Source organism: Protopterus annectens, chromosome 2.part1, assembly GCF_019279795.1.
Source record: "Protopterus annectens isolate FY-2018-M chromosome 2.part1, PAN1.0, whole genome shotgun sequence".
NCBI classification, from domain to species: Eukaryota; Metazoa; Chordata; order Ceratodontiformes; family Protopteridae; genus Protopterus; species Protopterus annectens.
The window spans coordinates 674,748,087-674,762,728 of record NC_056729.1 but is presented as its reverse complement, the minus strand read 5'-3'; the positions used below and the strand labels follow the sequence as shown (position 1 = coordinate 674,762,728).

General features: G+C 40.6%; 1 protein-coding gene across 1 annotated transcript in view; it reads left to right on the top strand.

Annotated features, from left to right (window-relative positions):
* The window catches only part of MTMR7 (myotubularin related protein 7), a 901,754-nt gene that overhangs the window by 704,038 nt on the left and 183,074 nt on the right, over positions 1 to 14,642 (top strand). The window contains exon 11 of the mRNA XM_044062411.1: positions 4,462 to 4,662. Within this exon, the coding sequence (XP_043918346.1) occupies positions 4,462 to 4,662 (201 nt within the window). The remainder of the gene's footprint in view (positions 1 to 4,461; positions 4,663 to 14,642) is intronic.

Genomic DNA, 14,642 nt, shown 5'->3' with positions numbered 1-14,642 from the left:
TTTGAACACAAAACAAGTTTTTTTTTTACCGCAACATCCATTAAACTTTCTTCACCCTTGAACTTCACCCAATTTCTCCTAACTATTTGTTGGATATCCTTCACCTGGGAACCATAAGTCAATACCATAGATTGTATGTAATTGTGTTTATTACTGTCCCCAATTTGTTCTACTTCATTTTTTGAACTCCCAATAGGTTTCCCCAATTGGGGTACATATTTCTTACCCCATTCGTTTAAAACTCCTTCACTAATAGAGTGTAGCAGAGAAATTGGGTAGTCTCTTTCCATAAAAAGGTTAACTAAATAAGCTATCTCGGAAACGGAAGTAGGTCCACCATTTACCTACGAATTTACTGTGGAATATATAAAGTTTCTCCCAGGAATACATAACGAGATTCGCAAAAAGGGGATGCACAGCTGATACCCATGGCAACCCCTTTTGTCTGTTTATAATATTCCCCCTCAAATATAAAGAAATTATTCTTTAAAATAATTTCCATAAGGACCATTATAAAATTGAGTAAAGTGTTAGGTGGACCTACCTCCGGATTTTGGACAACATTTTTATCTTATGGAGGGGGGAAGAAGCGGTAAACAAATTTTTGACTTATATCAATACCGTTACTGATTATTTTAAATTTACTGGTACCTACGATAATAAATCTATACATTATTTGGATGTAACTATTTCTGTTGATTCTACTAGGGCATGTTTTATGTTGAGAATATGTAGGAAACCTACATTCTTGAATGATTACTTGGAATATAACAGTTGTCACCCAGGATACACCAAGAAAAATATTGTAACGGGCCAAATGGTTAGGATAGCAAGAATTTGCTCCTCTGAAGAGTCTTGTAAGAATGAGATATCTTATTTAGTTTACGAGGCTACCCAACTTCTCTGCTACACTCTATTAGTGAAGGAGTTTAAAATGAATGGGGTAAGAAATATGTACCCCTATTGGGGAAATCTATTGAGAGTTCAAAAAACAAAGTAGAACAAATTGGGGACAGTAATAAACAAAATTACATACAATCTATGGTATTGACTTATGGTTCCCAGGTGAAGGATATCCAACAAATAGTTAGGAGAAATTGGGTGATGTTCAAGGGTGCAGAAAGTTTAATGGATGTTGTGGGAAAAAAACTTGTTTTGTGTTCAAAACTAGCAACAACCTTAAATATTTACTTGAACACCCCATAAAGACAAATGACACATATAGAGGAACTAGGAGATGTGGTTCTTGTGCTCACTGTTTATATATTTTAAATGTTGATTGGGTGGAGATTGGGGCACCTAAGAGTAAAGTACACTTAAAGAGAGGCTCATGTGGTTCTAAACAGTCAGTCTATCTTTCTGTCTGTCAGAACTGTCAGCAGTTTTATGTTGGGAAAACTGAGAGGGCTCTGCGCAGACGGATATATGAACACCTTTACACTATTAGACGTGAGGATGACAACAATGCTCTTTATAAACATTTTAAGGACAGCAACTCCCGTAAAACCTTCCACTTTGGTATTTTGGAGAACCTGGGTAATGATCGTAGGGGAGGTGATTGGAAAAACAGGTTGGAAAGGGAAGAGTTAAAGTGGCAAATAAGACTGAACTCCACCCACTTTCCAGGTATAAACGAAACATGTAGTATTATGCCTGTTTTAAAATATCATTCATTCAAGTTGTAAAACATTTTTGCACATAATGTTTTTTATATAATGTTATATTAATGTACACTTTTTTTTGTAAAAAGTTTTTAACTAATGGTTTGGTAAAGTTTATATTTAAACATATTAGGTAGTATTTTAAATAGTAAAGTATAGATGTTTAAAAGGGAATTTTCAATGGATGAACTGTGAATAGTAGAATGTTTCTTTAAATAATAAGAGAGAGGTATTTTTCATTGATTGGTAATTATTCAATTGTTGTAAGGTATAAAAGCACTACTGGTTTTGTCATTTAAATGTTTCTGATGAAGTCTTGTTATTTTAGACGAAAGCGCGCTCAAATAAATCCATTTTCAAGCTACTTATCAGTGTTTACTCACAGCTAATTTCAGTTACTCTATATTGCTGCACTTGAGCGTTCCTTTGGAACTGTATTTTCTTGTTTGAGTTGGTTGGTAGCAGTTCCTGTGTTTTTCTTTTTACAAGTAATATTAATATATAAACACACACAGTATCTCAGATACTGTCAATACACACCCCTGCCGCTTACACACTACTCTCTCTGTTTGAAAATAATGTCAGAGAGAATTAAAATAACGTAATAAAGGGACTTATAAGTAATAGTAGTAATAATAACATATATACATTATTTCGGATATTATAGAAAATGTATTCTGATAAAGTAAAAACTTTTGTTTGTTCTACCTTGTATTTAATGATAAATTGTAATAGATGTGAAAATACCTCTGAGAAAAACTATTTAGGTAAAAATAGAAAAAAGAAAAATATTACTTTTCTTTAATTTTTTTTTTTTTTTTTTTTTACCAATTTTGTCCTTTGAAGACCAGCCATTTCTTTTTGCTTGTCTCTTTAAGCTGACAAGAGTCCAATCCATGTTTTCTGATTCATCAAAAGGTTTCTTTTTCTGAGAAAAGTCCACTGTATCTTCTAGGGAATTAAATGTTTTCTGACCTTCTGGTAAAAAGATGCTAATTGTGGCTGGAAAAATTAGTTGAGCATTAATGTTTAGCTTCTTTAAAGCAGAACTGCAATTTAGACTAATTGATTATTTTATGAATAAATGATTTCCCATTAGATGTGCAAGATTCATAATGGTACATCCAACGATTTTGAAAAATAAACCACAGTTGCAAAAAAAGTGCAGCAAATCTCAGTTATTGCAATACCCTTAAAACATTTTTGCTGTACCACAGTTCCTACACTGGAAGCTGTAAACCCTTGAAGACACACAACTGCTTGTTATAGGTAATAAGATTACTATTGCTGTACCTTGCAATAGGAAGAAATGTCACTGTACTTCATCCTTGATATTTCCTATTCCCATTTTCAGTCTCACTTTTTTCTCCCATTCTGTTCACCACTGATATCTGCCCTTTGATGAGATCCTGCCATATCCCTAGTAACAGATGGGCCCTCCCCTCTTCAGAGAGAGAGAGAGACTACAATGATGACCTTGTGGAATCTTAAGGAAAAGAGTTGGTAGGTGGGCTTCATGTGTGTGTCTGTGAGATTGGGATTTTGTTAGGTATGCATGGGGGGGTGCTAACTGGGACAGAGTGCATGAAGCATCATGTGTGTCACTGTGCATAGCCAGTTTTGCTTAAGCTCTCCAATCTGCTGAATAATTTGGCAGTGTGCCCACAACCAGGATGTATTCAGTGATGGTGGGAAATGCTCAGAAGTCTACAGATCCCCCCCTCCCCCATACAGTGCATGAGCTGATGTAATCACTCACTCCCTCTTCCACCAAAACCCTCCAGTTCCCATGCCATTAATCATATTCAACTCATATGGGTTGAAGCCAAATTTTCATCTGTCTGCACCATGTAGCCAGGCTGTTCTGAGGATTGCAATTAGTTTCTTCAGACGTTCAGCAGAAACCAGAAAGAATGCGTGCAAAATAAGTAACATGTTTTCTTAGGGCTACTGGGACATGCTGATAGCCCAGTTTCTTGTCCAGAGCTAAAACATTAGCACCAGACTTTGCAAAAATGTGTACTTCAGAATGTGTATGTTTGCTTCTTTCTATTACTGTAATAGTGGCCGAAACAAGAGTAGTTCTCTGTTGCTGTATATCTCATTACCATCTACTGAGGATTCTGCAGCTTGCATTTACTTTGATACAGGGAATGAGTACTTAACAAAAAAAAGTATGATATGGCAGTTCCATGCCCATTCAGCAAAGTGATACACTGCTGTATGTTCAGTCAAGGCTGCTTCCACAGTCTGTGCCACTTTTCTGTGGAGTATCTAAGCAATGATAAGATACTAAGGGCTAACTGTTTAGGTTGCTATCCCCCACCACCACCCCAGTTCCTAGTACCAGTAACTTTGTTTGAAAAAAGTGAGGATCTCTCCAGGAATTCATAAAACTTCAGAGGCACAGTATGCACTGTAAGAAGTAAAGAAAAATAAACTTTTATGCCAGTGATAAGTCTGCTGTACTGATATTTTTGACTATTTATCTTAAAATAAAAAAAATGAAATCTTCTGTTTGACAAAAGGTTGTGGAAACTGTAAGTATGCCCCTTTAAAGGCAGTACCTGGATATATTTTTGGAATGGTTCCATTCAAGGTTTAGCATATTTTGCAATGGAGTGTTGATCTGTATACGGCATTTGTAGAAGCAGTTGCGTTTATGCAGCTTTTTAAAATAAACTAATTTTATTTTAATAAAATTACTTGAGAAGCAAAATGTTTAGGCTAATGCTATTCTTTGAAGCCACTGATTATTACTTTTACACAGTATGATCTTAACTTTACATTTTCATTTCAGGTATTCTCATTTAGATGGTGATCCAAAAGAAGTGTCTCCAGTTATTGATCAATTCCTAGAGTGTACCTGGCAGCTGATGGAACAATTCCCATGTGCATTTGAGTTTAATGAGCGGTTCCTACTTCATGTTCAGCATCATGTGTACTCCTGCCAGTTTGGTAACTTTATCTGTAACAATCAAAAAGAAAGTAAAGAGATGAGGTGAGATGATGTTTTGTCATAAGAGAGTAATAAAAAATGGCTAGTAGCAGTGTACATTAGGTTAGTGCAGCATTTGCTCAAACAACATCAGCAAGTCACAGTTTCAGGGATGAGTGTTATAAACGGACTTTGAATCTTGTTTAAACGTTGATGGCTCCTTTGATCATCCTTTTTTTTTTGTCTTGTGCCGACCTGTACACATCAGGATCTTGTAGAGTATTTTGCAGCCATGGCTCATATTTGTGATAAACTTACTGTTTCTCTTAAAGTCTGACATTATTACATATAATAATCACTGCAGTATGATTCTCTACTCATGAGAATTAGCTGCAGGTGGACATTCCCCATCCAGTCTGACTTCCATAGCATTGTAGACATGAGTGAAGTTGGTCTCTTGTACAAACTAAGGACATTAGTGCAACGTATAATTAAAGAAAAATGAAGCTATGTTTTTATCAGATGACATTCCTTGATTACTGTTTCAATATTCCTTACAATAGGGATATCCTGCTGAAGATAGCTGTACATCTAACCTACATACCAAAGCCTTGGCCGTTTCCAAGTGCCATATGTCAAACATATGCCCTACGTCCAAACCATAAGGTACATAAGTGAAATAAGAGAAACAAATCCTTCAGAAATTCTTTGCTGCCATCCTGAATGCTGTGTTTTGAATTTAGTCCAAAAGTTGTTCATATTGTACAGCTTCATCTTTCCTCATCTTTCCAAATCAACACAGATTCTTTGGTTCTTTCAATAATTCACAATGATTATTTCATGTTATGGAAGTTCCTTCTTGCCTTTTCCTGGATTCCTTAACCCAGTCAGTGCCAGTTGCCTCATTTTCCTCCTCTTCTCAGGATCTCTTGGCTCAAGGTACTGTTCAGCTAGTACCTACTTGCCAGAGGTGTACAGGCTTCTATTCCAGGATGCATTTGGCTCCCAGGAAGGAAAGCTCTTTGAAACCCATTCTAGACCCCTCCTCTCTAAACACATTTCTAAAAGTTCCAAATGTTGACTCCCAGTCTGTGTCCCCCATGCTTGTTCCTCGGGCATTTCTGGTGTCTGGATGGGAAGGATGCTTATCTACATATTCCTATACATCCTGTCTTCAGGAAGCATGTACAGTTCTCTGCATCTTCCTTATATTATTAGTTCTCTGCTTTGACTTTTGGTCTTTCTACAGCACCAAGGGTTTTTACAAAATGTCTAGACCCAGTCATAGCCTTTTGCAGGCTCCATTTTGTTCATATTTTTCCCTGTCAGGATGGCCTTCTGATTCAGCCACTCTCTACAGATTCTTCCACAGGATCTAGAATTCACAGTGCTTCTTCACAATGTAACCTTCACTCTCCATTTCAAAAAGTCAGTTCTGATTCCTCCTTAGGACCAAGCTTTCCTGGGGTGCAGGATTCAGACCCTTACTATAACAGCTTTGCTTCCTCCTCCCAAGGTCCTTTCTTTGACAGCTTCCTTTGGAAGAGATCTCAGCAAGAGATTTCTAAGAGCATTTGGGATTCATGGTGTCCACTAATCCATGGCTTCCTTTTGCCAGACTCCATATGAAGAAGTTCCAGTGGTATCTGAAGACAAATTGGCTGCAGCATTGTCACCTTCTGGACTTTCCCATTCCCCTCATGCCTTGCCTCGGGAAGGAATTTCTATGGTGGATCAACCAGATATATCAGAATCTAGGCCTTCATTTTTCAAGTACCATTCCCCATACAAGAGCTGTTTACAGATGCTTCAGACCTGGCGTGGGGAACATGTTCCAATCACAGCAGGTACCCAGGGGTTTGGTCGCCATAGGAGGTACAAGAGAATATCTGTATCAAGGAAATGAAAGCTCACCTGGTTCTTCAGGCTCTGCATTACCTTTGGACACCAGGTTCACTTGCAGTTTTATAGAGAACATCGATTTCATGTGATACATAAGGGGGGGCAGTCTTACTGTTTTTGCAGACTAACCGTCATAGTATAGGATTTTGCAGTCTGCCATCAGTTCATTCTTCAGGTGGTCTGTATATCATCAGAACACAGTGTTGTGGCTGACATTCTGAGCAGATCCAGGGCAGATCATCATGAGTGGATGCTTCAGAGAGATTTCCCTGGACGGAATCCATCTGTGGGGTATTCCTATCAAGTAGATCTTTTTACCTCCCCTCAGAATAGACAAAGTTCTATTCCAGAGTGCCACATCAGGTTTGGAAAGTGGATGGTGTATCATTTTCTTGGAAAGGGATGTTCCTGTATGCATATCCCTCTCTTCCTCTGTTGCCAAATGTCCCACACAAGATCGTGTGGGACAGGCCTAAGGTTTTGTTGGTGACTCCCTTTTGGCCCAGACAGCATTGGTTTCTCCTTCTTTTTCATCTGGCCAGAGGCAGTCATCACAAATTACCAGACAAGATGGAGCTCCTCATAAGAGCAAGGGCTCTGTAATTCACCCTCATTTCTCACCCTACAATTCACTCTCTAGATGATAGGGATTTGATTCATTTTCAGCACAAGTTGTCTGAGGATGTGCATCAGGTTTTGCAGGTGGCCTGCAAACCCTCTACAAGAAAATCTTATGTTGGGAAGTAAAAATAAATGCACACTAACAAACAGAGCTTTATTTTAGGTATTCCTACCATTCTTTCTTATTTGTGTGAGTTGCTTAATTCAGGTCTGGCATACTCATCTGTTGAAGTTCATTTGTCAGCTATTCCTGCTTGTCTGCTGCTGGATTTTTCACTTTCCTCTGGGTTAAACAGTTCCTCAAAGGCACCCTTTGTAGTAGGCCTCCAAGAAAACACATTCCTCTTTCCTGGGGCCTTTAATTTTGTTCTTGAAAAATTGACTCAGCCACCGTTTACTCTAGCAGCTTTATCTTCCATAAACCTCTGTACCTGTAAAACTATTTTGTTGGTGGCTCTGACTTCTGCCAAGAAAGTCTGTGAAATTCAGGCCCTTGTGGCAGTTCCTCCTGTTCTGTTTTTTTTCACAGAGACAGGGAACCTCTTAGACCTAGCCCTGCTTGTATGCCTAACATGGTCAGTGATTTGTCTTTGGATCGGACTATCCATTTTTCTTTCTTTCCATTTCAAAATAGTAGGGAGTGGATTCTCTATTCTTTGCATTTGCCTAGACTGCATAGATATTATTTAGACAAGACTAAAGATATTTGGCAATCTGAGCAACCTTTTGATGTTCTTCATCTCACATTGCTGCAGTCCTTACACTTGGGTAGTCCGCTGTCCTCGGTCGGCCCGAATATCAAAGTATAAGGCTGACGTCGGTCAAGGCGCATTTGATTGACATCAGGACGTCAGGGTACAAATGCGCATGACCGACGTCATATCCTCAGTCTTTTTTGCCGCATGGTCCGATGCAGAAGCAGCATTGCAAGTGCCGGTTGGCGTTCTGAGATTTTTCGATTTCGAAGTTTCAGACCGAGTTCAAAGTTGGCTAAGTACCCCGTTGGGGAATATTTTAGTTTTTTCTTGCCTCAGTGATTTACCGGATGTCAGAAAGTCAATAATTGCATTTCTTGTGGGAAACAGATACCGCATAGAGGTTATCATACTTTGTGTATTCCTTGCTTAGGGCCTGAGCACGACGTTGTTGGCTGTCGCTCTTGTGCTAGATTTAATAAACGCACTATAAAGAGAAGGTTGGATTGTGCCAGGTTAGTCTTTGGGAAGCGGTGTAATTATAAAATGCCGTCGGATCCTCCGACGCCCACTTCTTCGAAGAAGCGCAAGGACAAAGCAATTAAGCCTAGGCTAGAAGAACCGTCTGTACCGGACGCCGTTTCTTTAGAGGTGTCGGTGGAGCCGGTGGCTCCACCGGAGGTTTCTTTGTGTTCCCAGGGTGAGACTTTATTATTACAAGATGTGGCCTCTCAGGAGGCAGGTCAGGCTGAGGGGGCTTCTCAGGTTACTATACTCCCCTCCCTTCCTAGGGTGGCTAGGCCCTCTCCTTCTGTTTCAAAGGATTCTCCCAGGGGCAGGCCAGGTTCAGTTTCAGTTGGTGTCTCCCCTAGTTCTTCTGGAACTGTGCCCAAGAAGCATATGCTTAAAATGGCAGAAGATTTGATTACTTTGATTAGGGGTTCTATGCCCCCTCCTGATAAGAGACCTAGGGTGGAGCCTGAGCTAGGGAGTTTTGAGCAGGCTTCAGATGTTTCAGAGTCTTGGCTGAAGACTTACAGGAGTACTCTCCTTATTCTGATTCTGATGTGGATGATTCTACTCCTTCTGCTTCTCCTCCTGAGGATTTTTCTTTTTCAGAAACTCTTCATTCCATGAGGGAGCATTTTAAGTGGGAAGGTCAGGACTTCTCTGATTCCAGGAAAAGGCTTAGGGAATTTTTGTTTTTACCCCAGCATAGGCCTTTGGCTATACCTCCTGTTTTGGATGTAGTGGAAGATGTTTTTACTGAGGCTTCTCTTAATCCTGATTCTTTGCCTCCGGCTCCTGTTAAACCGGATAGGTATTACAGGGTGCCTGAAGCTCATAAGTTTCTTTTTAAGAGTCCTAGGGCAGACCCAGAAACTGTTAGCCAGGGGCCTAAAGGTGTTAAGGCTTCTGTTGTAAAGAATCCGGTTCCTGCAGACAAAGAAGCCAGGGCCTTGGATAGATGGGGAAAGAAAGTTTATACTTCTTCCACTCTTGCTATGAGGGCTTTGAATTGCCAGTTTCACATGTTGAAATACCAAAACTATCTCCTTTCACAATTGAAGGCTAAGGTTGATGCTCTGGCAGAAGGTATTGATTGTAAAGAGTTGCAGGATTTAGTACATGTTTCTGAACAGGTGGGTAAGCATTCTTTGCAATGTGGTTTTGATGCTGTACAGGCCTCGTCTAGGGTGGCTGCCACTGGGTCAGTTCTTCGCAGGCACGCCTGGCTGAGGGATCAGAATTTGTCTGACCATGTTAAAACAAGGATTTTAGATGCTCCTTTGCAATCTGACGTGTTGTTTGGATCTCCTGTTGAGGCAGTTTTAAAGAAAATGGAAGACAAGGCTAAATCTATGCAGACTGTTAAAGATTTTTTGCAGGTCCAGCCTCCAAAGTTTAGTAGAAATTGGCCTACTTAAGGGGTGGACGTATCCTTCTTATGATTCCCAGTCTAGGGGTAGATCTAGACGTGGTAGGGGCAGAGCTCAGGGCTCTTTCAGGCCTAGAACAGGGAGTTCTACTGCACAGTCTTCGGGTGAGGGCAGGGGTCAGTCCTTTCGTAAACAGACCCAATGACCTACCTTTTCAGCTGCCAGAGCCTTCTGCCTGGCAGCACCTTTGGGAGGAAGGTTGGCACTTTTCAAAGAAAATTGGAGTTTAATTACCCAAGACAGATGGGTATTGGATATCATACACCACGGCTACAGGTTTTATTTCCATACCTTGCCTCCTTTCAAAGGCATGCCAGACGTTCCTCCTCAACAAAGAATAGAGGCTCACAAGCAAGTTTCTCTGTTGCTCCAAATAGGGGCCATACAGCCGGTCCCTATGCCAGAAGTGGGCCTAGGATTTTATTCTCGCCTGTTCCTAGTACCAAAGAAGGGGAACACGTGGAGACCAATTTTGGATTTATCTATCCTCAACACTTATCTGGACATTCCCAAGTTCAAAATGTTGACGTTGCAGCAGCTTTTACCTCTGCTGGGCAAAGATCATTGGATGGTAACTTTGGATCTCAAGGAGGCTTACCTTCATGTTCCTATCAGACTAAGTTGCAGGAAGTATCTGCGTTTCGAGCTGGGACTTCTCACTATCAGTTCTCTGCATTGCCCTTTGGCTTATCTACTGCCCAGAGTGTTCACGAAAGTTCTGGCTCCAGTGATAGCTTTCTTCAGGCTAAAAGGAATACAGATCTATCCTTATTTGGACGACTGCCTGATTCTGGCTCAAGGAAGGGAAGAGCTTCTTCATCATCTAGAATATGTGATAGCAGTGCTAAGATGCCTGGGGTATTCTGTGAACGAAATAAAGTCCAGTCTAGTACCCTCTCAGGACATGTGCTTTCTGGGTGTGAGACTGAATACAGCATTCCAGATGGCCTTTTTAACCCCGGACAAACAAAAGAGTCTATCCCTTTACTTCCATCAACTATCTCATCAGTCCGGGCTGACTGCAAGGACAGTCCTTCAAGCCTTAGGGTTCATGGCATCTTGTATTCTGGTGCTTCCCAATGCCAAACTGCATATGAGGAAGCTACAATGGTATCTCAAAAATGTATGGACTCAGCACTGCCAGGATCTGGACACTGTCATTCAAATAATACCTTGCATTCAAAAGGAATTTTTGTGGTGGGCTCAGGAATGTCACCTAAACAAGGGACTCTCTGTGACCCGGCCAGAGGCGAGTCAGATTTTAACGACAGATGCCTCAGACAAAGCTTGGGGAGCTCATCTAAATGGAAAGTGGATACAAGACAAGTGGCCTGCCAGACTACAACATCTACATATCAACATGAAGGAGATGTTAGCAGTCCAGTTTGCATTAATAGCTTTCAAGGAATTACTTCTTCCAGGGCAGGTGTTGATTCTAACAGACAACACGACTGTCATGTGGTACATCAACAAGCAAGGGGGAACGCATTCTTATCCTCTATGCAGGCACGCAATGATTCTGTGGGAGACTGCTCTCAGTTTACAGCTCAATCTTCAGGCAAGGTTTCTGCCAGGAGCACAGAACTCCTTAGCAGATGTGTTGAGCAGACGAATTATGGATCCCCACGAGTGGAAATTGGATCCTCATGTATTTCAGAAATTGACAGTGTCATGGGGAACTCCAGACATAGATCTGTTCGCTTCTCCACTAAACCATTAGCTGCCAAAGTTTTGCACAAAAAGGTTTCATCCCACAGCTTGGAGAGTGGATGCTCTTTCTTTCAATTGGAGCAATCTTCATGTGAATGCCTTTCCACCTCTGCCTCTCCTCCCAAAGGTACTTCTAAAGGTCAGACAGGACAAGCCAAGGATGATTTTAATAGCTCCAGATTGGCCTCGACAGCACTGGTACCCATTACTGAGAAGTCTGGTACAGAAGCCTCCATGGCCTTTGCCTTCGATTCCACACCTGTTATCACAGGACGACAGCCATTTGCTCAATGTCAAGCTTCACTCTCTGCACCTAACAGCCTGGCATATTCTGTTTTGAACCATAGTGGGCCTCCACTTCCTCAGCAAGTTTTGAATGTTATTTTGGAAGCTAGAAGGCCTAGTACAAGGAAAGTGTACGCAGACAAATGGAAGAGATTTTTGTTTTGGAGTGCAGCGAAAGATTTTGATGTTTCTGAGCCTAATTTGTGTGTGGCTCTTCAATATCTTACTGAGTTACTAGACAAAGGTTTGTCTTTCTCTTCTATTAAAGTTCATGCTGCAGCAATTTCAGCTCACTATGATTGCGACCCACCATTGTTTTCTCATCCTTTGTTCAAGCAATTTCTTAGAGGGGCAAAGAATATAAGACCCCCACGAAGAGCTCCTACTCCTGCTTGGGATCTCAATTTTGTGTTGGAGAAACTCACTCTACAACCTTTTGAGCCTGCAGCTACTTCTGAGTTGAAATATTTGTCATGGAAGACTGCTTTTTTGTTGGCCATTACCTCTGCAAGAAGGGTTTCTGAATTGCAGGCCCTTATGGCGGTTGAGCCTTTCTTGATTTTCCATAAGGATAGGGTATCATTACGTACTAATCCTTCTTTTATGCCTAAGGTGGTTTCTAGTGTGGCTTTAAACCAAACTATTCATTTGCCTACTTTTTATGCAAATGCCCAAAATAAAGGGGAAAAGATTTTGCACACTTTAGATGTACACAGGCAGTTGCGTTATTATTTGGACAGAACTAAAGGGTTCAGGCAGTCTCAGCAGTTGTTTGTTTCTTTTGCTTTGAGTTCTCAGGGCAAGCCTGTGTCAAAACAAACTATTTCTAAGTGGATTGGGTTTTGCATTGCTTTCTGTTATTCCCATCATGGCAAGGAGATTCCAGCTGGGATTAGGCCTCATTCCACTAGGGCTACTGCCACTTCAACAGCCTTTTTGAGGGGAGTGGCAACCAAGGATATTTTGGAGGCAGCTACTTGGAGTTCAGTGCATACTTTCTCTAGGCATTATCACCTGCCACTTTACTCTAAATCCAGGGCTGGTTTTGCCACTGCTGTTTTGCAGGGCATTTTGGCAGCTCCTGCTTCCTTGTAGTTAGCCATCCTCCCTTACCTCTGCTTTGGGATTCTACCCAAGTGCAAGGACTGCAGCAATGTGAGATGAAGAACATAGTACAGTTTTGTACCTACCATAAATGTAGATGTTCGAAGATCCACATTGCTGCAGTCCAATTTACCCTCCCTCCTTCCCCTCTGTAGTTAGAGGTGGTTGTGTGGGTTGTGTTGTACATATTGTGTATATTATATATATTGTACATATAATTAGTGCAAGGGTGGTTGGTTGGTTGTTTGCTGTCTTTTGGTTTTGACCTTTATTTTTAGGGTCTTCTGACATCTGGGGCAAGAAAAGACTGAGGATATGACGTCGGTCATGCGCATTTGTACCCTGACGTCCTGATGTCAGTCAAATGCGCCTTGACCGACGTCAGCCTTATACTTTGATATTCGGACCGACCGAGGACAGTGGACTACCCAAGTGTAAGGACTGCAGCAATGTGGATCTTCGAACATCTACATTTATGGTAGGTACAAAACTGTACTTTTCCTTTCGGGAGAAGAAATTGGCTTTAGTAGTTTCTAAGAAAGCCATTTATTGTTGGATTTTTAAAGCCATTTCCTTTTGTTATACTTTTCATGGCAATCAGCTTTGTATTTCTGCTTGTGCTCATTCTACTAAGGTGTTTGCCTCTTCTGGAGATTTTTTAAGGGTCTTGATACTAGATCCATTTTGAAAGCTGCTACTTGGTCTTCTCTGCATAATTTACTCAGCACTACAAGTTGGATGTGATTTCTAGTGCCAGAGCAAGTTTTGCCATGTCCATCCTCCATGGGGTTTTGTAGGGATCCTCAGTTCTTTCTCCCATCTTTTACAGTAGCTTTAGTACTGTCCCTATTGTAAGTAATACTACAATAGTGATTAAGGAAGGGCATACTATAGTTGGGTAAGAACGTATAACAGCAGATGTTGCGCCAATCACTGTTGCAGTATTCCATCCCTCCCTTAGTCTCTGTGTTGTTTTTTTATCCCTCAACCCAGGGGTTCTTTTTTCTTCTTTATGGCTGTTATATGTACCATCTTTCTGTTTTGTCTCATTCATGCTCCTGTTCTCCAGGGGCAATTCAGTTCTGAGGATTTGATGCTCATATGTCATTTGCGTATCTTTCACCTAAGACATAGGAAATACATCTGACGTATGGAAGGGCCCAAGGCTTTGGTATGCTGGCTGGATATACAGCTAGCCTCAGCAGGATATCCGTATTGTACAGAATACTACTCCAGCAGTGATAAGCAAGGCATCTACTGTTGTGGTAAGTTCTTACACAACTGTACTTTCTTTTGGCTGCAGGAGGCAATCTGAGAAACTTTTTTTTTATTTTTATTTAGAACTAATAAATGTATGTGAATTTGAAATATTGTTTCAGTTAGAGTTTTTAAGAATTTTAACTTCATTAAACCATTAAAACTGACAAACAGCAGAAAGTTCGTAATTACTCTTTATTAGTATCACCAAAACTGTTAACAGAAAACAAATATATGTAACAAAAAAACAGAGAGGGAAAAGGATGCACTATCCATTACATCACGGATACTGGTACTTATTTAAGAAATCCATAGTCTTACATAATATGTTCTAACAGAGCACCACCATTGTCTTTCCTATGCATATTCAGGCAAATGTTATCTTGTCAAAACATACTCGGTCCATGTAAGTTCAACATTCCCTGTTGCTATATTGATCAGAAAAAGAGCAATATATTTATTTTCCTAATTCTGCCTGTAGCAGCCCTTTTATGTAACACTGCTTGTTCCTTAAGCAAACTGTATAATT